The following is a 24,481-nucleotide window of genomic DNA, read 5'->3' on the forward strand; positions in this document are numbered from 1 at the left end:
ACATACAGAAAAGTACACGCGTTATAAGTGCACAGCTTGTTGAATTTTCAATGTTTTATGTATTTGGAACTTATGTACAAGTTTTATGATTTACCTTTTTTTTTCCCCTAGATAATTTTTATGGTGGGACGAGGATATCTGTCTCCAGATCTCAGTAAGGTACGAAGTAACTGTCCAAAAGCCATGAAGAGATTAATGGCAGAGTGCCTAAAAAAGAAAAGAGATGAAAGACCACTCTTTCCCCAAGTAAGAAAAAGCTTTGTGTTACCTAAAAGGACAGACTAATATCTAGATGCAGATTTTAAAGCACTTTTTAGAGCACAGAATTTGTATGTCGTGAATTTGGATTCCATGTGATTAGGCACATACTCCAAATAAATAACACAAAGATGATTTTATAACGATAGAACAGTGGTACACCTAGAAAGTTAGGATCCCAATACAAAATATTCAGGAAGACTTTGCTTTTGTCTAGCTCAAACTCTTTGGTCTCAGAACCCTTTTATACACTTAAAAATTATTGAAGACCCTAAACAGTTTTTGTTTGTATAAGGAATAATTACCATTTAAGTTTTTAAACTGTTTTTAAAATATATATTTATAAATTTATTTAAACATAATAAAACCATTACATGTTAAATAGTGTTTTTATGAAAAATAATTATAATTTCCCAAACAAAAAAATTAGTAAGAAGAGTAGAATTGTTTTATATTTTTTGTAAATCTCTGCTGGAAAAAAAAAAAAAAAAGACAGCTAGATACTCTGCTTTGCATTCATTATGTTGCAATATCTTAAATGATGTAGCTTCTGGAAACTCCACTTAGACTTGTAAAATAATGACAGTAGAAAAAGCAAATAATACCTTGGTATTATTATGTGAATAGTTTTTCCACAGACCGCCCTTAGAGAACTGCTGTTTTTATTCCTCTGGATGATTTTAACAGAGTCCAAGCTTCCCTTTATTCTGTGTCTTTTTGAGGGACATTTCCACCTGGGGCAGAAAGAAAAGGCAACTGTCAGCGCTGTCTGCCTTTCTCTGATTTTTGGAAAATTTCCATTGCTTTTTATCTGTTCATGTGGTAAAGCTGAAGCCCATAAGCTAGTAATCTTTCAGGAAGCCTCACAAACTGGAACTAAGTACCTCAACAGGCTTAGATCGTTTAGCAGTAGTGGATACTGTAATATAAATTCAGTGTTTTATGATGCGTAAGAGGCTCCTGATAGCACCCTGCAACTGTGTCTCGGTAAGTCAGTACAGTTTTCAAGTAGAAAGTGCTGACTCCCATAGTTACTCAGCCACCACAATTTGAGTTAGTTTCATGCACGTTATGCCTTCGCCTTGTCCTAGTTGAGTTTCTTAAACAAATCACTGTTATAAGAATGAGTGAATCTTTTATTCCCATCGAGAAAATTAAAAATAGAACTTATTGTTTCCCCAGTGTTTCAAGGACTGTCTCTGAGCAGGGAGGGGAGGCTAAATGGTTGGGTGGGTAGATGTATGTTTTACCAGTTGGAATTCTAAGTTACTATTCTTTAGAAGAAGAATTGTTTTTTTTTTAACCCAGAAAATCACTGGCTTAAGACTATCAAAGTAAAAGAACAGTATTGTTGGCCAGTGTCAGCAGGATCCTGCACCAGCTTCTCTTTTCATATCCCAGGTGTAGGGTTTCCTATTTAACAAGGTTAATGTACATTAATAATGCAAATTATATCCTTAAGCCCACTTTCTAAATGATATTAAAAGAGACAAAATGTTCATACTCATAAATAACATTTCATGTGGTATCAGAAAATGAAATGCATACATGAATTTTCTGAATTATTGAAGGCTACCCATTTTAAATATTATTTTTAAATTGTCATTACAAGATCTCTTTTCTCACCACATAAACATAAATTTCAGATGGCTGAAGATTTATCTTTAAAAAACAAAACTGTAAAAAATGAAATCATTTTTATAACCTTGAGGTAGGAAAGGCTTTCCTAAGCAAAAGACAAAATCCAGAAGTTATGAAGGAAGAGATTAGCAGATATGACTACATTAAAAGTTTTTAAACTTCTGTATAATGAAAATAATATTGAAAGATAAACACAAAGAAAATTATAGCATGTATAACAAAGAGTAACTATTCGTGTTATGCAAAGGACTCCTACAAATTAATAAGTAAAAGATAAACAATAGAAAATGCACAAAAGTTATGAACTGCCAATTCACAAAAGAAATATAAATGATGGATGATGAACTTATATTTCCATCCATGGATGATGGAAATATAAATGATGAACTTAGGACAAGTTGTTAAGAGTTCAGTGACAATCAGTAAAACGCAGAGTAACACAAATGTGAAATGTGTTTTCATTTTGCCTCTCAGATTGGCAGTAGCCAACATCGAGCAATGTTGGGAAGTGAGCCTTCCTTTTAAATTTTTTAACAGTATTGGAACGTAAATTGTTTTGGCCTTTTGGAAGGACTTGGTAGAATTCGTAAATTTAAAATGACATATACCCTTTGCTCTGGTCATTCCCCTCCTAAAAAGCTGCTACACAATGTACTTCCACAAGTATTCAGATATATATAAGAATGTTTACTGAATTAGGAAAAATAAAGACATAAAGATCAAGGTAGCTTTCTGTAGACAGCATGGATATCAGTAAAGGAAAAAGCAAGGCAGAAAAATATGTGTATGATACCACTTTAAATGGTGGTGAGTGTGGGGATGGGCTGTGTTTTCATATGTGCATGTTTATGCATAGGAAAGGTCCAGAAGAAAGTATAGACTCTTTAACAGTGGTTACCCCTGGAAGGTAGGATTTATACTTTTCTGTATTATTTGAATTTTCATTTGTGTGTTATGCTTGTAATTTAAAAAATTTGTAACATTGCTTACTTCTTTGCCTTCTTATACTAATCATTATACAGATTGTAGTTTAACTTTTAAAAGTTTTGGTAGCTCAGAAAAATAATAATAGTAATAATGGCTGCTAAAGTTTTATCGCATACTTGCTATATACCAGGCATCACGCCAAGCCCTTTATGCGTATGTCTCATGATTATGAACATGCGTTACCATACTTATGCCTTCTGGAGTCATAACCTGTTTCTTGTACCTTAAATTATGCTGAATTTCTTCATTTCGTGTATTGGTATCTTTTCGTAGTTGTTTCCTGTCTTCTCCTTCACTCTTGGGTTGTCACCTGTCACTTCTCACTCCTCCGCCACTAGCACTCTGGGTCTTTGGGGTCCTACTTTTAATGATGTGTGTTTAGAGCATTTCCCTACTCTGAGTTTCTTTAAAGAATGCGTTGCTCTGATGGTTCTGTTTGAAGTCATATAGTGCTTTACTTATTCATGCTCCCATCTCCTTCCCAAAAGGGACTTGCGGTCTGTGAGAAATAGGCATATAATTGGTTTAAAATTTTTATTATTTACTGTTCCACGGCTGGCAAATGATCTAAAATGTAAATAAAAGTTAACTAGGGGTTATTTTCCCCATTGAATTTACAGAGATTAAAGCTATAGTAGTTTGGTAATTTTCTTTTTAAGGAAAAATATCAGTTTCTTAAGTATTTTTCCAGGCATTTAGGATAATACTGAAAACAATGTTAAGATTTCAAGTGCTTTCCTATAAAGTATGACGGGGCTCTTAAAGATTAATACCACCTAGATTTTCATTCCTTTTTTTGTTTTTTTGTTTTTTTGTTTTTTTTGCTTTTTTTAGATTCTCGCCTCTATTGAGCTGCTGGCCCGCTCATTGCCAAAAATTCACCGCAGTGCATCAGAACCCTCCTTGAATCGGGCCGGCTTCCAAACAGAGGATTTTAGTCTATATGCTTGTGCTTCTCCAAAAACACCCATCCAGGCAGGGGGATATGGTGCGTTTCCTGTCCACTGAAACAAATGAGTGAGAGACTATAGGAGGGTAGGGACAAAGGAAAATGAACATGTTTGCTTATATATTTGTTAAATTGAATAGGGTATTCTTTTTTTTAATGGTGAACCAAAGAACACTTATGTTTTTAAAAACTGGATATAATTTTTTCCCAATCTAAAATTCATACTTAAGCATTGGATTTTCAACATCCGGGGGTTTTAAAAATGCATAGACATTGCAAAAAATTTGTAGTGCCTCTTCCAGATGCTTTACTTCCTGTTCCAGGTTTGTTTTGTTTAGTTGGTTATTCTAATTATGAAACTTCAGTTAAACTTTTACCATGTACCTTTTGTCATTAGCTATCACATGTCCTTTAGGGTCTCCCGAAAACAGCACCGCTCCTGTGCATCGGTGTGCAGCTGAGAGGCTGACAGTAGGTGAGCCTGTGTCAGGTCAGGCAAACCAAACAGGTCTCATTTAGGAGGTCACTAAAATTGAATAAGCTTATTTTTATTCTTAATGCTTTTTCTATTACCATTTTGTTATTACAATTTGAAAAACAATAGACTAGATTCCTTTTTGTTAATTGTGAGTTCTGATAACTGAAGCTGTGGCTGAGGAATGGCACATTTGGCATGAGTTCCATGGTTTAACTTTGGATTTTTAGCGGGGAAATGTTATAAATCGAAGTTCCTTTTAGATACCTTTTTATGTATTAAGGATATCTTACACATACAGAAGCCGAATTTCCTGACAAATGCACTGCCACCTCCTCTCCCCAAAAAGCTTCACAGAATCCTGTGAGAACTCTTAGGTTTGTTTGTTTTTCTTTTAGATATCTCTGGTTGCCAAACACCAGGTAATGAATTTTTAAAAAATTATTATTACTTTAGATTATCATACCTCTCGTGATGCCGTATATTAGCAACCACCTTATCCATGTGTCTTGTAAAATTTCTGTGCTTCTTATATTCTTTGCCAAGCAAGATTCTACTTACTATGAATTAATACTATTCTCTTTCTTGTGTTCCACAGTATGAAGTATTTGTTAGCACTTTCTAGTGCTTACAGTTTCTTGTAAATAATTAATGTGGCAGTCAGTATATTCTTACTGTGAACCATAATCTTACTGGGAATCAGAATTGGAAGAAGCAGTAGTGCTGTCATCTCATCAAAGAATTGCCATCTCTGCTTCAGAGTCGGCCTAGACCAGAGCCAGCCTCTTAAATACACCTCCATTTATTCAATTTGAATTTGTGACGATTTTTAAATAGAGCTGACAGTTCAAGTTAGTTAGGCACACAGACGACATCCGCATAAATGCTATCCTTCCTTGAAGCCAATACAGAAGAAAATTGGGAAGGCTTAAATGATAACTTAGTTTTTAAGGACCACAAATGAATTTTCGAAATACTTCTTTTTATTAAGCAGGTTAGATTTCATCCAGGGAAACCCTCAGTGATAAATATAGTATACCTTTTGCCCCTTCATTTGGGTAGTTTAAGATAAATAATGCCATTCATGTTTTCAGAAATTGATTCGTGACCTTCAATTTAGGTAAGAATAGTGGGGGGACAAAACACTTCTCACATTTTAAAAAATAAGAATAAGAAAAATATAAGATAATGTAACAAGTTAGAAAACATCGAAGTGCATGATTTCTAAGTCCTCCAGTGACACTAAAGATCTGATTAGTAATTATTAGATGGGGTTTTATTTATTCACAAATTGAATGGCAAGCAAGTAGCTAAAAAAGTTGTAACAGAATTGACCTGGTCCGTTGCAAGCTCAAATATTTGGGCGTTTTGAGGCAGAAGAGTCAGCGGGTCTTTCTAGCGGTACAGCTCGTCTCTGCCGCTCCCTGGTGCACTTGCTTCACTCTTACCCTGCTTTTCTTCTCACGGTCCTTTTCCCCCAGCACCATCCACTGCTCACTACACCACCATCTGCCCTTGGCTCCTTTCCTTTCTTTTTTCACCAGTGTCCTTTGCCAGAGGGCGTTCACTGCTAAGCTCTTACAGTCGCTGTCCCAGAAACACTGGAACATGCCCCCAAAGGGTCGCATAGTAATCTTTCCACTGGACATGTTAGCGGAAGAGATTACAAACACAGCAGGTGAGATGTTTAGATCACGTGGATCCGGAGGAGTAGGAAGCATTAGAATGATTCGTAGTGGCTTCCTTTTCTGTGATTGTTTTACACTGAGTTTTAGATATATTCTCCAAATAAAGAAAAACTTTATTTTCCTAACTATATGTAAAGTTAATCACTTTAGATAAATGAAACAGGACATTCATTCTCTTATGACTGACTGCTTCTTTCCTAAAACTAAAACCTGAACCTTCATATATTCATTAAATTGATTTCTTTCTTAAAGAGGCAACCTTTTTATAAAATTCGCTTCACATTTTAAAAGTTTTACTAGTCAGTGATGAGGAATGAGATTTGTCTTCTCTTAACTTTAAGTAGTTTAGGTATCACAGCATTTAATCAAATGTTTCAGGTTTATTTTCAAATATTACAGTATCGTCCTAGCCATTTGAATACTGAGCCAGCAATTAAAATCATTCTCTCTAAAATAGTAACTATTTCACATACCAGCTTAAATGGCCCTTCTCTCAAGTCAGTCACTCTCAATTTAAGGAAATGATCTGCATTTTTTAAATTATGAAATGGGAACTTCATGACTAAAACATCTGACGATTATAGTCATCTTATTTAATTAAGAACTATTGAGCATTTCTGTAGCAGTTTTATTTTACTAAACCTTTCATCTCTCCTATGAGCATTTTTCTAAAGGATTTAAGAAATCCAATACGTCTTTGCCAGAATGTTCCTCATCCTTTTGAAACTGCCTCAAAGGTCACCACAAAGAAAAGATGTAACTTACCCTGGTTTTGAATGACTGGCCCCCTACCTCTAAAGCAGTGATTGCTTTGTGTACAAAATAACATTTTAGATTTCTCATAGCATATTTTATCTTTAAGGGGAATTTTTATCAAATTGTATGTAGAGCAGCCACTGAAATACATTCAATTATGGAATAAAGGGTAATTGTTTAGTAATATCTTAAAACCAGTTCATAAAGTCTTTAGTTTTCAAATAAACAAACCATGCTATTGGAAGTATCTAAAATCACAGGGTCTTCCCAAGTGACTATTAAATAAAGTCAAATGAAAAAGAGAACTGAGGTTCTCAACCAAAAAGGAGGTAAAAATGTTTCATTTTGGCCTCTATTGATTTTTCATTAATAAATTAATATACTGAGATATTTTTTGAAAATCATAGAATATTTGGGTATTTCACATTAAATAACTTCACACAAGCAGAGTTGACTCTTAACCTCAAATGAAATAGGGTGGAGGTGGGATGATAGAGAGATCCAGGTAGGCGAGGAGGAGTGAGCAAGAAGAGCACCCCCACAGCAGACCCACCGCCCGTCACCCCCATCTTTCTCTCACATTTCTGCATGGCTTCAGGAGCAGAGGGAGAAGGAGCTTATTGACCCCCGAACTCAGTTCTTTTTGTCTTTGTTTTTTTCCTCAACCCGCAGTCTAATTATAAAAAGGACCACATTCTGTTAGAAGCAGTAGACTGGTAGGCTGATGTTTAGTGTTTGCTTTATTGGTATTTGGTTTGGACTTTTTTGTGGTTTGGGGGTTTGTTCGGTATGTTTTATTTTTAAGTTTAATATTCAAGTTTGTAGAGTAGAACACTGTTCAACAAAATAGAGTATCTAATTGTAATAATAAGAAACACTGAAGATTTTTTAAGGTTATTTTTTAATGTGTTCGGTAAGATTTGGCTTAGAGTTTATCATTTTCTGATATTTTCTCACTTAATAGATTAATTCTAGCCATTTTTTTTATAAAGATTTCTGTTACGTAAATCCTGTTTTCACATTAGCTTCCTTTAATGAGATTTAGATTCTGCTAGATACAGTGACTTCTCATAAGAATGCTGGAAATTGCTCTAAAGAAATGTATTAAAATACTGAGAAAAAAATAGCAACCTTAAAACCATAATACTCAAACCATAAACAAAGGTAATGAGAATGTTTATATATTTCTAGAGTCTCGGTTAATACTCACCAAGGTCTTAGTAATTTGGCTATTTTTTAAATCAGTGCCAAGCTCCTTGCTACTTTTAACTTTAAATATGAGGTGATAATTCTTTTATCCTCCTTGGTCATTTGTCTCACAGTACCTTGGTTCATTGCTTGCTAAAAGGAATCCTTAGATGGAAAGAGATGGTATCACTATTTGCAGCCCAATTAGTAGTTGTATTTGGAATAGAAAAATAAATTACTTATTGAAAATTGTTTAGGGGCTTGTTAACTGTGAAGACCCTGGACTTTGGACTCAGCACCTGGCTCTGCATTCCAACTCTGCCATTTTCTAGCTGTGAGATCTTGGGCAAGTTACTTAACCACTCTAAACCCCAGCTTGCTCCTTTATAAAATAAAGAGAATAGTACCTGCCTCATAGTTATGAGAATCAGATGCAAATGTGTATAAAGTATTCAGTGAGGCACCTGCTATATAACAGGCATTCAAGTAGTTGCTAATATTATCAGCATACAATCTGAGGGTTCAAATCAGCCAGTCATTAGCAATCTGTTGTTAGCTGGGACATGCCACTATTCTCTAGTAAACAAAACCTAATAGCAATCAGAAAATAGATCGGTTATCCCCAGTTTAAATAGAGTAAGTGGCTTCTTGGATTCTCATCTGAAGCTGCTATTAGTTAAGGTTAACTAAATTCTGATAGTTGTCAGTTATTAACCAACCCCCAGAAAATAACTGTAGTGTATACAGTAAGAGGAACCGACCTCTAATTACAAGTAGAAACTGGACAAAATGGTAGGTAAAAAGTAATGGCATGAAGCTCCCAAATTCAGTAAGCTAAAGGAGTATCATCCCTCTAACGAATTTTGTGGTTTAAAGAATTCCTTATGCTGAGAATAACATTCAGTGACATGTGCCTATATGTAATATTTTGGTAGTTTAAAAGGTGAAATGAACTAGAAGATGGAGCGTCTGGATTTTCTTTCTGTCAAATGTGTAATGTAGGCAAATCATTTGACCTCTTAATTTTATCTTTTACGAAATGAGGATAATTCCTGCTTCCTCCTTTCAAATAGTGGCATTGTGATAATGAAAATTAGTTGATAATTCCGGGGGGTGGGGGGGTGGGGAGGGAGAATATTCTACAAATCAATCTTACTATTTTATGAACAATTTCTGAGTATTTTGTTCTTTGAACTGTTTTCAGCTTGATTAGAACCACAGCATGTAAAACCCATCTAGAAAATTATCTGCAGATATGATAGTTAGTTGATTTAACTGAACCATAGTCTACATACTATGTAAGTTACCATCTTTCATGGGTTGCAGCCATTTTTGCTTTTTAAATTAGTGATGATGATGCTAGATTTGTAATAAATAGCTAGTCACCTTTCAGGGAGGTTTCAGTGAGGCTTTTCTGTGTCTCTAGATTATTTGAGATAACTTTTTTTAAAATTAGCTCTTGTCCTCCCTCTACAGGAGAATTTGCAGCCTTCAAGTAGCCACATCATCATGGCAGCATCTACTCTTATTTCTTAAGTCTTGTGTTCATACAGTTTGTTAACATCAAAACACAGTTCTGTTCCTCAAATCTTTTTTTAAAGATACAAATTTCCAATGCATAAGCTGGTGTGGAACAGAATGGAATTTCCCATCCAAGTAAAGAGGGAAGAATGTTTTAGGAACCAGAATTCTCTGCTGCCAGTGTTCCTTCTCCAACACAAGCACCACATGCATACAAGTCTACCCACTCCCAAGAAGAAAGAGGAGAGACCCTGAGTTCTGACCTTTTGATGGTCAGGCATGATGGAAAGAAACCACTGCTACAGCTTGGGAGATTTGCTATGGAAGGTCTGCCGGTCAACTTTGCCTTTCTAACCACCAGATCGATACGTGGCTGATCATCTAATGGGGCAGTTGCAATCACCGAGCATCATTCTCTTGCCTGTTCTGGGATTTCGTTGTGGAGCTCTTTCCCCTAGCCATCACTGGTTAATTTCTGAGGGATGGAACAAAAATGCAGCATGCCCTATCTGTGGAGCATGTTCAGTCCTTGACAAATTTTTAGCAAAATGAAGCTATTTTATTTTAATGGAAGATGAGAGGGGAGCAGGAGCTACGTTTGGTGCAGAGGAAACGGGAATGCTGCATCTTTTTCCTGACCTCCTGGGTTTCTGGCCTTTTGTCCCTTTGCTCACTGAGGGTGTCTGCCTAACCACGCAGGCTGGAAAGTGCTGGCACACATTGCCTTCTTTTCTCATTGGGTCCAGCAATGAAGAAAAGTGTTTGGGGATTTTTTTTCCCCTCCACGATAAAGCAGGTTCTCAGGAAAATCTTCCTCCTAAGCTCTTCCAGTCACCAAGTACTTGTGTGGCTTCTTTGTCCAGGGCACAAAAATGCCCTGGCAGTATCTAATTAAAAACCTACAAAACTGCTCAATAACAGTTTTGAATGTGAGACATTTATGTAATTTAAATATAAGGTACAAGTTTTAATTTCTGAGTTTATTATATTTTTATTAAAAAGAAAATAATTTTCAGATCTAATTGAATTGGAATAAAATAATACTTCCCACCAGAATTATATATCCTGGAAAATTGTATTTTTGTTATATAAACAACTTTTAAAGAAAAATCATTATCCTTTTCTCTACCTAAATATGGGGAGTCTTAGCATAATGACAAATATTTATAATTTTTAAGTTAATGGTACTTGCTGGATCCACACTAACATCTTTGCTAAAATCTCATTGTTTCTTCCAACTTACTCCTACACTACATCCTTCATCCTCTTTCTAGTCTTTTATCTAGAATATGGAACCTAAAATAAAAATGGTGGTGTCTTCATTCATTCTCCTTCTTCCTTTTTTCTCAAGCCTGGTCTTCAAAAGGTTGGGTAGTTTGGCAGCTGGATTCCCCAGGCAGAGCATAGACCATCGGTAGGTGTGTTGGGACCGAGGGAGGATGTGTGAAGCCTAATGTCAGTCATTTTTATGGAAGGAGCTGCTGTGGTTTTAAGATCCTTTGTCTTTGTGTAAATGGAAAATATAACCTACTCATAGCTTTCTTTGGCCTTTACTAAAGGGTCACGTAAGTCACAGTAGCAGCAAAGAAAGTGACTGTGGACATATTAACGGCAGATACCTCCCTTATCATGAGTCTAGAATTTCTTATCAGGATTTAGGAATATAAATCAAATCAAATGTACTTATCTCAACCAAGCTATGTGACCAAGGATCTGAAAGAAATTAGACAGGACTTATAAAATAAACCAGGGAATTAGAAAATGTTATTGAAAATTTTCAAGTTGTAATCCCGCTTGCCATCTTTCAGCCTACTGAAATTCACTGCCATTAGGTGATTTTTACTAAAATACCTGTATTCAGAGGAAGGGCTACTGAAAATTCCATGGACTTGTAAGAGATCCCAGTAAAATGGAAATATACTGAAGTTTGTAGTGAATTTGAAAAACAGTGTGTTCTTACGTCTTAATGAGCAGAGCACTGTCTTTGCATTTCAGAAATTGCAAAGATGGAAATGGTTTGTGCTGATTTGAAGAGCATCTCGTGTGCATCATGATGCTGCCTGTCTTTTAAAAGCCTTGTTTATTTTTCTTTTAAAAATATGTCCCCATGGATACTTTTAAACATGCTTCTGTTCCCTTACTAAGATTGCGGAGAGCTGAGCTCAAACAATAGGCACGTCCTGCTGAGCAGGTAGAGCCTGCTGGAGGCTCAGGTGCAAGACTCCTTCTGGAGGGCGGCAGGAGCCAGCACAGGAACTAGTTATGGATGAAGCTTAGCACTGGAGTTTCCAAGCAATATGCAAGGTGATACACTTTTTTCTTCCTTTTTCATATAGGTCGCTATCTCATTTGAAAAGGGGAACAGACTTGATCTCGAATGAAGCTGTGCCCAGGCTCAGGGTATTCTTGAAAGATTTTCATAAAGCCCTTAAAAATTAAAATAAGGTTTGAAAGTTTTCCCTTTTCTTCCTTTTTCCATCAAATAGTTTTTTCTCTAGTTTACAGTTGACATGAAGAAAGAGTGTCCTCTGAGTTTCACTTGCTTTATTTTTTGATGCTTAACTACAGATAGACATGTCGAGCTCCTAAGGAATACAAGGAAGAACTCCTTGTTTGTGCAAAGCACTTTATGAGTAAATTTGTGTGGATAGTATATGGCTGCTTCACTGATTATCTTGTAAGGCTGTCTTTTCCGTAAAGTGGCTGCAGTGCCTTCTGTAGTGTATTTTATTTGGGGGAAGAAGAGGTGAAGCCTTCTGAAAAATTTGAGAGCAACCTTAAAAGATTGTTTTAAAAGTGTGGTATTTCTGATGGACTTTTAATCATGAAACTACAGTCCGGGGTCTAGACTTTTGCCACTGAAATAATATTGACCAAAAAGTCGTTTATAAAAGAGATTTGTGAACAGAAAATCCAATGTGATTATTCGCAATTATGTGCACCTTAAAAGAAGATTCTGTCTAGCTGTCCAATTCTGGTTCCTGAACATCCAGTCCCTGATTATATGTGAGAACTGGTAGGACATCCTGGGGCATCCTAGAAGGTAAAAATCCCATATAAAATATATGTGTTACATTCCTGTTGGTGTTGGAGAAGAAGGAGCATTAGGTAATTCTAAAGAAATAGTGCAAGACTTCAGCACTGTCAACCTGGAACTAAATATTTCCTAGATGCCTACTGGGTGCAGTCACAGCTCCTTCATCACACAGCGTTATCTGTTATTCATCGGGCACCGATGGGACTGCTGCACGCAGCCCCGCTTCAGCTCCCAGCCGCCCCTCCTGCACATTTCACCCTTCAGCCTCGTGCAGACCTCATCTAGCTTCATCTAGCTTTAGTTTGAAACATATTGCAGAGTTCAGGTGACCTCTTCAAAAAACTACCTCCTCAGAATGAGGTAATGAATAGTTACTTATTTTAAAATATGAAAAGTCAGGAGCTCTAGAACCTGAAGATGATTTAGGATTTTTAACTTTTATGTGTACTTGTATTTGAGCGTTCTCATTTTGTCCCAAAGGGCATTATACATTTAAACAGTAAAACTGAAAAATAGAGCTCAGCATATCTGAATGTTGTTGCAAGTGGTGCCAGAATCTGTTTAGGGGTACATTTCAGAATCTTAACCTTAAGTCAGTTGCATGAAATTAAATAGTTATGGTATCACTTCACTAACAATGATATACTTTTAATTTTCAGTGGGATTGGCAAGACAGTGCATCTTCATAATGAGTTAGCCACAGCTTTGTCACATGCACAGATATTCCTATAGAGAGACTGCCCAGCTAAGAGGGTAGGGAATGATAACCCATTTTGCAAGATTCTCTTCTTTGTTCAAGTTGGCATTGTTAGTGCTAGAATATCAGCACCTTGAGACTAGCAGATTCCAACCATTAGGGTATTTTTTTTTTTTTTTTAAATAGCCAGACATGGAAGGTTTACTGTGCGCATGAGCAGGAAATTGCTTATAGGTCATACACTGAAATGGTGTAGGTGAGGCTCTAGAAAAATACCTTGACAATTTGCCAAATGATCTTACTGTGCCTTCATGATGCAATAAAAAAGCTAAAATTTTAGCAAAAATCAGTGATTTGTGAAGAGAGCAGCCACTCTGGTCTGACTCAGCTGTGTTAATATTTTTTAGAGTGCAATTTAGACTGCAAAGATAAATGCACTAAAGAGTTTATAGCCAAAATCACATTTTAAAAAAAATGAAAAAACACAGGTAAATTTTCAGTGAACAAAATTATTTTTTTAAAGCACATAATCCCTAGTATAGCCAGATATATTTATCACATAGAGCAAATAGGTTGAAATTATAGTTCAGTGACATTTCTAGAGAAACTTTTTCTACTCCCATAGGTTCTTCAAAGCATGGAACTTTTATATAACAGAAATGTTTGACAGACATTTAAAGAAATTGCTGTAGTTTAGGATTGAAGTACTGTATGCTGGGCAGCAACCGTGTGTGTTAGTGAGAAGGGGGAAGGAAATTAAAATATAAGGCAGAATTTGATTTTGTCAGTTTCCAGAGAACTGCTGCCTACCTAGACACTGATTTTTCATTGTTTGAAATGTAAACTTGCCTCCCAGGACTGGTTGGCAAATTAAGTGGGACTGTGCTGCTAATGTTGTTTGGGGTGGTGTCAGGGCAGATGGGGTCTGTCGGGGGGGCCTCCTTTGTTGGGGGACATCAGAGTAGTTAATGCCCTGGCCAGAGGGTGTGAACTGGACACACTGCATGCATAGTATGCTTCTTGTGTCTTGCTTCATGCTCACCACCCCCAAGAAAGGCAATACACCGCCTTGAGCACGTTCTCCAGATGTTTTGCTAAGGTGTACCACTAATGCCACAGGGCGCTAAGCGCCCGAGGAGTACGTAGCATCTCTGCCTGATTGCTGGCCAGCCGAGAGCTAAGTGGCCAGTGTGTGCGTGTTCCATGTTGCTAGCTCGGGTAAAATTGAAAATACTGGTAACATTTTTGTTATATCAGTACACCAGACAGTAAGCTTTTTGTTGTTGTTTTCAGATAACTTATTTTTACCTCTGTTTGGGCAAAGACATTTAAATTGAAATTCAGTCCTAAATGTTGTCAGTATAGAAAGGGTAATTAACAGTTTCAGGTATTTTTAAGGTAGAAGAGGACAGAAACTTAGCCCTAAAATCTTAAAATAAGATAAGTGATTTATTTAAAATGCGTAGACAGTCCCCACCTCAAAAAACTGTTTTAAGTAGATATTTTATTTCAGCACCACAGCTTCAACTGTTTAATTACTAAATCAGTTTCATTAAAATGTTTAATTTTATTTAGCTGTTTTGACTAATTACAATGTTATAACCAGTTGTGCATGAGGACACAGCAGTGTATCGTTCTTTTGTGATGCATTTTTTAAAGAATTCTATAGATTGAAGTAATCTTTGAAAACAAAGAACTGAATTGTGTTTATTCGTGTTAGTATCAAAAACAAAAACAAAAAAACAAAAAAATAGATGTGTGCAGTTTGTCTGCCTCTCCTGCAGGCCGAGCACGCCGTCCAGCACCCCTAAGCGGCTGGTTCTCATCAGTTTGTCTGTAGGGAATCGGGCATGAGGTCCACTTAGGAGACGTGGCAGAGGAAGGGTTCCGTTGACAGGGTGGAAGTGGGGATTATGAGTAGGTTGCTTAGTACTGGTTTTCTTTTGAAAATTATTGTGTCGCATTTGTGTGTGGAACTATTTTACCCCATGTGTGTTTTGGTGGAGTCTGAGTTACATAGGAGGAAACTTCAGACTAGCATAAGCAACAAAGCTCATAGACTAGGCACAAATATAGAGAAAATGGACCAAATAGGATGGGGGAGGGCATGGGAGTAAGTCTGAGGGTAGGGAAAAATGGACGTGAGGGTGGGAAATAAACCATAATTATCTGAAATAAAATGTAAGAGTGCAATAAGTGTGCTTTTTACTAAGCTGTGAACGGTTTTTTTAAAAATCATTCCTTATATATTTGTGTATGTTCTATAGCTGATTAAAACCAGCTATGTAAACATAATGCCTTTTTACTCACATTAATTACCAACATAAGTGGCTAACCTTTATGTCTTATTTATCTTCATGTTTTATTAGTTTACATACAGGGGCGTATGTATGCTGTACCCTTTCCCCTCCCTCGTTTGAAAATGCATTCATCGGGTCCCCTGTGTGTTGCCCTTGTCGATGCTATACTTATAGTCTGTTCGGCCTTCATGATGTCGCCTGATTTGAAGGACTATCAGCGATATATCTTTGTGGTGATCTCATTTATTGGTTGTACACTCTGACCCTTTCGTCACTCAGCAATTGCTGCTTCTCCTAAAATAGCTCAGAACTGGTCAGGGGATTGAATGACCATTCATTGACATATGTTCCTTTGAATTCTATTCAATGGTTATGATTGCTCTTTGGTTTGGACCACAGAAAAGGAAATCACCCCCCTTTTCGTTTACTCCTTGGTTTGAGGACAGTTCTTCTGTAAGGGAGAGGAAAGGGAAGTCCTTCATGTTTTAACTGAGATGAATTAATTGCTCCTGGTTTACCACTCCCAACCTTACGGCAACTCACATACACATCCTCTCCTCTCTTGTTGCCAGAGGTTCAAGTTTAGTTCACTTCAGTCCCACTCAAGCATTGAAAAGGTTCTCATGGAGTTGGGTGTGCCCAGTGAAAAGATGGGGACTTTTTAATTGTCCACAGACCTCTCTATAACTGCTTTGCAAAAATTACTATGGAGTAACTATTTTTAAAGCTTATTTTTCAATTCATAAAAAAAGACATTTATTTTCGGTCAAACGACGTGTCTCTCTTGTCCCTTAATCCTCAGTGTTTGCTTGAATCTTTTTTTTTTTTTTTTCCCCCGATTCTTCCCCAGACCCACTTCTTGATACTTCGGTTCTCTTTCCTGCTCAGGTCCTTTCATTTGTACTTTGGAATTTTTCTCATGTAAATTTGTACAATGGAAAATATTGTTCAGTTTGGATAGAAAGCATGAAGAATTAAATAAAAAAAGCTGAAATTCAGATTGAAGAAATTTATTTCTGTGTAAAGTTATTTAAAAACTCTGTATTATATAAAAGGCAAAAAAAGTTCTATGTACTTGATGTGAATATGCGAATACTGCTATAATAAAGATTGACTGCATGGAGAAGGCTTATCAAGATTATTTTTCTAGCACTCGCACATTCAATAATGGAAGTAGCCAGGGTTTCGACAGTTCTTCCGGGCAGTGGAAGAACTGAGAAATGCACAGTGTTTCATACATAATGTCCTTTACTGCTTGGTGGGTAGAAGTTACTTATAGGAGAGAAAGTTTTAAGGTAAGTCATCCAGATGAACGCCTCTTGCCTTGTACCTGCCTCATTGTAATAGCAGTGACATTCTTTTGTCTGGTGTTGGTGATGACCCTCAGGGGTTTTATGCTGGGACCTGACTGCTGCCTGCCAGGGGCTCAGTTGGAGTACAGGCTGTAATTGCCTCATCTGAGGAGTCTCTCTGGAGAAGTTCCCCTTACTGTTCTATCTTTCAAACTTTCCTGACACAACTTGCAATAATACATTTTGTGTAGGAACACAATGTACACAATAATATATATATTTGAAACTATGCACACATTTTTACTTCATTTTTTTTAAATGCTGGCTATCCCCGATGAGTTGATTTTGTGCATCTGATGTCAATACCTGAAGTTTGAAAGATTTACCTAGAGTATCCTCAAACTATGTCTAATTATTACTGGGCAAAGTTTCCAGAGGAGAGGTAGGCACTTCTTAAAACTTCACCCGGAAACCCTGTTTGAGAACATGAAGGACAGGAGCGTCTCCCAGATGGCACCTGTTTGAGGAATCTGGTTTCTTCTGGTCTTCATGCCCCTCCAACTAACCATAAAATGCTGTCCAGACCTAAGTATTTTTTTTCTGAACTGCAGTTTTCTTACCTGGAAAATATAATTCTGCAATGTGTTTTAGAAACTCATTTTCTAAATAACCTTCACACATGACTACAACAGAATTGCAGCCTTATTTTAAAGAATGTATTATCCTGTGAGGTTTTCCTTAAAATTTAGCCCAGAATTGTGAATGCTCTAATTATTGTGATAAAATTCTATTATAAAGAACCCCACCACACTAGCTTTTCTGAAATTTTTATCAGAAGCTGTGATAATTGAACCAACCTCCCCTCACCTGCTGGAACCCCGCTGGACTTCCTGTTCGTTAAACAGCGACTGGGCCCACCCTAGACTTTGGTTCTGCTGTCCCTTGTCCTTAGAGCACTCTTCCTGAAGACCCTCACACTGGTTCCTCCTCCTCGTTCAGGTTGCAGTTCAAATGCCTTCCCTGTCAACCCCAAAACCACTCGCCTCCAGCACGTCACCCAGTGTTATTTTCTTCATAGCACTTAGTAAACCTTGTCGTCGTCCCTTCCTGAAATCTAAGTTCTCTATGAACAGACTTTTCTCGTCTTGTTTAGCACTGTATTCCCAATGTCTAGGTGGCTAAAACCTAAATTAAAAACGCGAAGTTATGCTTCTAGGCAAGTCATTAAGCCACTCTATACCGCAGATTTTTATCTGTAAATAGAGAAAAATTCTGTCCCACCTACTTAGAACTGTAATGCTACACCAGTTCGAACGTCCTTGGAAATAAATTTTAGAAAAAGTTCTATTTCACCCTTCTCCCCCATTCCTCCAGCCCTAAGAATTCCTGGTTAGAAATGTCTTGATGAGTTCCACAAATGGCCACTCAATACAGTGCCCAGCCCACTAGAGATATGTAAGCACAATAAATGGACAGCCCTGACCTCTCACCTCTTGTGTATTCAGGGCGAAACTATATCATCAGTAGAGAAATGGCAACAGTTTTCACACTTACTGTCCATATACGTCTAAGACATTAGCTAAGGAGGCAGGCAGTGTGACTGACTACGTGTGGGGTCAGACCTAACGTCGCCAGTCATCAGTGTGTGACCCTAAGAAAGTTACCTCATCCCCTTGAGCTCCGATGTCCTCACTGATAAATGGAACTAGCGGCTACCTGCGCCAGGGGTTAGCCAAGGGGATCCACTGAAGGGCCTATAACCAGCTAGCACAGCAATTGGGGGCACAGAAAACAATCTGTGACGTGTATCTCATCATCAGAGACATCCAGAACTCAGTTCCTCATTCTTGACCAAAACGCTTTAATTTACGACTTTAATATACAATATGAGGTCCATAATTTCTTGAAATTTTCACCTGGCTCCTGCAGGAAAACAAAAGTGGAAAGTTTTAAGTACTTTTATTTTCAATAATTCAAATCCATAATTCTCTCAATTATTCAAGCATCCACTGAGTAGCCTTGTGAGGAGGGAAGCAAAACCACCTTGCGCTCTCAGAGTTTACAGTCTGGTTATTAAAATGTTTTTAATTATGTGTGGGAATAGTGGGGAATCAGAAGACAGAAGAGGTCAGTGCTGACAGACATGTTCACACAGGCGGAGCAGAAGGCCGTTAAGAACTGGGACCTCTGTCCTTAACAGAGCCAGAAACATGTGACGTGCTGTCAAAAAGCTTAGCTGCCTGCCCTTTCATGACATTTTTCCCATCTCCTCCCTACATAACCAAAAACTGCTGTAATTTTCATGTCGATAAGCTACTTCTAATTAAAATTATAAAGGCAATACTAATAACATGATTTAATGGAAACAATTAACTATCATTTAATGCTTCCCATCCTTTAAAACACTTTCCAAGGCATTCTGGAAAGTGTTTTAATGAATGATGGCAATTATAATTGTGTACTGATTAATTTAAAATGTTAAATGAGAATGTCTTAACCACTGGGGGGAAAGAAGCTCCTCCTAGCACCTTTCTTCTGAAAGAAGAAAAACTGACTTCCTGATCTGGAAAACGAAAGGGTCATAACCTTTTACTGTTTAAAGAGTTAATAAACCATGCAACTCCATATCGTGATATTCATGGATGCATTTCCATGTAAATGCTAAGGGCAGAACACTGTAGTATTTTTACAACTACAAACATACTGTAAGCCTCTGTCTTGTCCACCCCTGTAATCTCTGTGCAGAGCTGGTACTTAAAAGTCTTTGATGGATAAATGGGTTCTTAAATTTTAACAAAACTTAGGAAAAAAGAATTTTTAAAAACATACAGTTGAAAAGGAAGATGAGACCAAAGGGGGGCGGACAAATGTGAAAATATAAAAGACAAAAATGAGACACGTGATATAGTCAAATGTTCTTCATGCTGTCAGAAAATGCATTTTCTTTGAGACCATCATAGGTACAAAGCCAAAACATGTTTACTGTCCAAAGGTAAATATGCCTTTAAAAAAGTAGGAATTTGGGGCATACTCACTTGTAGAGTCGAGTCTACACTTTCAGTCTTCGTCATCAGGAAAGATACCTAATTCTTCATCCGTCCACTGGGAAGGATCTGGATATGGAAAGTGACCCTGGTGACATCATTTAAAAAAAAAAAAAAAGTCAATAACCTATACTGCTCACAATTACATTTAAAAATTTTTTGAAAAGAAAAACATGTCATAAGGCTGTTATATACACAGCCCTTGACATAACATAGGATCAGATTCTCTAACTACTTGATGGTCCAACTGGCCTTCAGTCTGTTCAATGGTAGCTGTGGCCCAAATTTTAAAAGCCTGCCATTTGGAAGCCACCAGCCTGAGCCAGCACTCAAACATGTGTTTGTGATGGAGGGCTGGGGGATGGAGGCCAGAGATCTCAGAGCTACCCAACATCTCAAACGGCCCTGTCGTTCCAACTGGGAGCCTGAGGAGCCTCAGGTGGACTCGTTCATCTTCCACCCCGATCTAAGGCGCGTCTGGCTGTACTACCATCTCACGCCAAATAGCCACCCAACAGCCACCCACAGTGTGATAGGTGTCTACGTGCTGCCAGTTCATAGACGCTAGGCAGCTCTTTTTTGTTTTGTTTTGCTTTTTTAGGTGAGGCAACCCTTGGTTGACCTCACAGATTGCAAGGACCTTGTCAGCTTACAATCCCTTATTTTTTTATTTTTTACGCCTACAGCACCTGGTCTTCCTAGGTAGTCTCCCATCCAAGTACTAACCAGGCCCGACCCTGCTTAGCTTCTGAGATCAGATGAGATCGGGCTTGTTCAGGGTGGCATGGCCATAGATAAGGCAGATTCTTTTGGGGCAACAAGGGCACAGAGAAGTTCTAAGAAAAATGGGATATTAATCAACTCGATGCTTTTAAAACTTGTACACTGTTTAAATTTAACATTATTTTCCTACCCTGAAAACAAAACCAAATTTACTAAAATTCAAAGTATTCTGGATCAACAGGCACAGATTTCAGTGGCTTAAAGGTGTCATTTCCTAGAGAACAGGGTCTGTGCAAATGCAATAAAAGCTCAGGTGAGACTAAGGATGTGTTAGAAAGTCACCAGGAACTAACTTCCCTCCTCAAAACAAATTAGCCCACACCTACCCCCCCCAACCTGGGCCTCTGCACAGAATAGATAACATTCATCATTTAAAGGATTTAAGTGTGAAACTTAACCCACCCAAGAACACCTAGTTTAGAGGGTAAAAGAATTAATTTGTAGTCTCCCTCCGAATATGGCAAACTAACAAACTATAAGACATGGACTACCTACATATGCAAGCTTGAATATGAAAGGTGTGAAATATGTTTTATTAAATAACAGGATTCCTGCATGTACAGAGAATACCATGGTGACAGGATACACAGTAGTCCTCCCTTATCCATGGGGATTACGTACCAGGACCCCTAAGGGATGCCTGAAACTGCAGATTGTACTGAACCCTACAAATACTATGTATTTTTCCTATACATACATACCTTTTCACTTAAAGGAAGCAATTTACAGCTTCTCTTTGGCATGTCCGAATTGCCGAATTTGCTTTGGGGCCATTACAAAGTAAAATAAAGGTGACCTGAACAAAAATACCATGACAGTTGATCTAATAATCGAGATGGCTACTTAGTGACTGGCGGGCGTGGAGACGCTGGACAAAGGGGATGGTTCTCGTCCCAGGTGGGGAAAAGCAGGACAGTATGAGATTACATCACACTATTCAGAATGGCGCACAATTTAAAACTTACGAATTGCTTATTTCTGGAATTTTCCATTTAATATTTTCACACCAAGGTTGACCCAGGTAACTGAAACCACAGGTAAGGGGGAACTACTGTATCCAGATAGAAAAACTGTCTACAAACAGAAAAAAAAATAAAAGGAAACTATTAATATTTCTTCCCTCCCCCCACCCACGAAAAAGAGAAAAACACCCCCTGCACTTGCCAGCACAGCATCTGAGTCGTGCCAAAAGCGCCAGAGAATCCAGAACCACATGGTCCCGCTGAAGAACTCGGCCTGGAGCACCTGAGATCTGGTCAGCTGGGGGAACTGCCGGTACTGGGGTTCGATGTGCACGCCGCCGCCAGCGCTACGGGACGGAAAGATGACGATGAGCAGCCGCTGCATCTCCACAGTATTACATTACGGCATCCAAAACTTGGAGCTACATCCAGAAACTAAACCTAACGTTTCTCATCTCCACCACATACAGAATGATAGAGCTCCACAGTCTCTCAAAATACTCATTTCTCATAAGCTTACTTTAAATTTGTGTAGCAGCAAAAACTAGCCTGAACTGACGAGAAGCTAATTATGATTTCCTTTAGCGACTATTCATGTATCTTGTACCAGAAATATGAATGTGTTGATAATGGGGTACTGGCCCCAAGAGTTTTAGTAAAGAGACTGTGAAGGCCTGTACCAGGTCACTTGTTTATCGAGAAAAACAAATAAGCAAATTAATTTTGTCCTATTTAGCCATCTATTTCAAAGGCAAATTATGTCCTCTGCTCTATTACAATCTTTATTAAAAGACTCAATCTTTATTCAAATCCACTCTATCGGAAAGAGGACTCAGCAAATCCTTTTCAATAAGCTAATAACTGTGAGCAAAGCAGAGCTTTAAACAGTAAGTCTGAACAACTTTTTCTGATTTTTTTCATTGAGATACTGTTGACAAGTTGTGAGACACAATCCATGAGGGCTCTGCTGAACAGCCCTCCAAACTGAAACAACTACGAGGCTAGATGAAAAATTTTTTTAAAGCTTAATATATTACTGACCAGACACAAAAGGAAGGACTCTACCAAGGGCAAAATCTAAGTAAAAACAAGGCCTGGAAACGATGCAAGCGCCAAAGCTGGCATTCACTCTGAGGGTTTCTTCTATTCCCCAAAGTCCTTGAACCTACAACTGGACAGCTACATGGGGCGAAGGGGACAAGAGAAGCAGCTGGGGCCCAGGCAAGATGGGAAATCTAATCACTAGACCTCTGAATACAGATGCAACCCACAACGTAAGAGTCAATGAGAAACAACCTGCCCTGGACAGAGGAACAGCACTCTGTTACCAGCAGCCAGTCCTCAGGTGGGTCTGCATCCAAATTCACACACTGCCTGGGTTGAACCTGTGTGGCAGGTCCAAAACACCTCCCCCAGACAAGAATTTAAAGTGATCTTGGATTGAGACCACCCTTGAGAAGCAAAATCTAAAAGAATTCTGACAGATCAAGCTTCAGTAAAAACGAGAAGCTCAGTCAAAAATTACAAGAAAATAAGACTATGAATGAAGATCTGCAAAAGAAACCACGAGACTTAAAAAATGGATAATTAAAATTATACTACAGAAAACAAAGTAATTTTTAAATAAATGTGCGATTAAGAGCAAGAAACAAACCATAAATCAATCAGGTTTGATAAAAAACACAGAATTTCTAGATATAAAAAAAGTAATCATTTAAAATAAAAAGGATTAAAGCCTGAATTAGACACAGGTAAGGCGTATGAACGAGCTTAGGTGGATGACAAAACCTAACTGTTTTTCCATATGCCTATCTGGTGTCCCACATGGAGAAAACAGAATGAAGAAGAAACAATATCCAAAGAAATGGCTGTTCCAAACCAGGATTTTTAAATGTCAAGTTTAAACACAAAAATGCACCATAACTCTCTGCGAAAGTTGTTTTTAAAACATAAACAGGGTCATATTATTTTGAAGTTTACAAGCTTCCCATGGCTTCCCATCTCATTTACCTTTTGTCACCTGCAAGGCCCTCCCTACTCTCCCTCCACCCATCTCTCTGACCCATCTCTACCCCTCTCCCCTCGGCTCACCCCGCTCCAGCCTCTCCCATCAGCAACACAGAGCCTCTACATTTGCTGTCTCTTTGAGAGGCTCTTTCTGGAATCTCTGCATGGCTCACTTCTCACCACTCAGGTCGTAGTTCAAATCAAACTCTTAAGTGTGCATTCCTACATCATCCTACATACAGAACCCATCCCACCGCACGCCCACCCCAAGCACTCTAGATTAATCCTCTTTTATTTTCTTCATGCCACTTAACAGTACCTAAATATGTTCTTTCTTTTCTACTTGTGTCCTCTCTCCAGAATGAAGCTTCATTATCTTTCTTGTATTCTGCTCTAACCCCAGCACCTAGAAAGTATCCTGGACTCTAGAAGATACTCATAAATACTTATGACTCACGCTGTGAAATCAATGTGTGCTGTGACTTCAGCAAAGGGGAGCACCCCCCCAGACTCCCCACATAGGGTCAAGGGCTACTGCTGGTGGCTCTCCATCACTGTCTTTGCTCAGGTCACACAAGCCTTTTCCTTCTTCCCACCTCACACCTGTCTCAGCTCCATATTCTTAATAGACATGTGACTTTAGGCAAGTCACTCCTTTAATTTCCCTGAATCTCAGTTCCCTAACAAGTTAAATAATACTTGTAGGGTCCTTACTAGGCACAAGCAACTGTCCTAAAACACTTTAGAAAACTGTAATTCATTTAATCCCTAGAAGTGAACGTCATCCCTCATTATACAGGTGAGAAAACTGAGGCATAAGGAGATCAAGAAACTTTTCCAAGGTCATACAGCCAGAGTGTGGCAGGCACTACCCTGCACTACCTCCTGGTAAAGTG

General features: G+C 38.0%; 2 protein-coding genes and 1 pseudogene across 4 annotated transcripts in view; 1 reads left to right on the forward strand and 2 right to left on the reverse strand.

The window, feature by feature from the left end:
• Positions 1–9,334, forward strand: part of BRAF (B-Raf proto-oncogene, serine/threonine kinase) — a 65,299-nt gene extending 55,965 nt beyond the window's left edge. For 2 of the 3 annotated variants that reach the window (XM_023530270.1, XM_023530271.1), the window contains exons 15-17: positions 112–246; positions 3,721–3,874; positions 4,709–9,334. In XM_023530270.1, the coding sequence (XP_023386038.1) occupies positions 112–246; positions 3,721–3,874; positions 4,709–4,785 (366 nt within the window). In that variant the 3' untranslated portion in view covers positions 4,786–9,334. Of the gene's footprint in view, positions 1–111; positions 247–3,720; positions 4,119–4,708 lie in introns of those variants that run through there. The other variant, XM_023530269.1, reaches the window with a different exon arrangement.
• A 9,295-nt stretch (positions 9,335–18,629) lies between these two features.
• The window catches only part of NDUFB2 (NADH:ubiquinone oxidoreductase subunit B2), a 7,331-nt gene continuing 1,479 nt past the window's right edge, over positions 18,630–24,481 (reverse strand). The window contains exons 2-4 of the mRNA XM_011359478.1: positions 21,781–21,932; positions 19,825–19,921; positions 18,630–18,712 (exon numbers count right to left, since the gene is read on the reverse strand). Of these exons, the coding sequence (XP_011357780.1) occupies positions 19,847–19,921; positions 21,781–21,932 (227 nt within the window). The 3' untranslated portion in view covers positions 18,630–18,712; positions 19,825–19,846. The remainder of the gene's footprint in view (positions 18,713–19,824; positions 19,922–21,780; positions 21,933–24,481) is intronic.
• LOC111739231 lies at positions 20,511–20,629 on the reverse strand (annotated as a pseudogene).

The sequence above is a fragment of the Pteropus vampyrus genome, unplaced genomic scaffold (genome assembly GCF_000151845.1).
Source record: "Pteropus vampyrus isolate Shadow unplaced genomic scaffold, Pvam_2.0 Scaffold48, whole genome shotgun sequence".
Taxonomy (NCBI): Eukaryota; Metazoa; Chordata; class Mammalia; order Chiroptera; family Pteropodidae; genus Pteropus; species Pteropus vampyrus.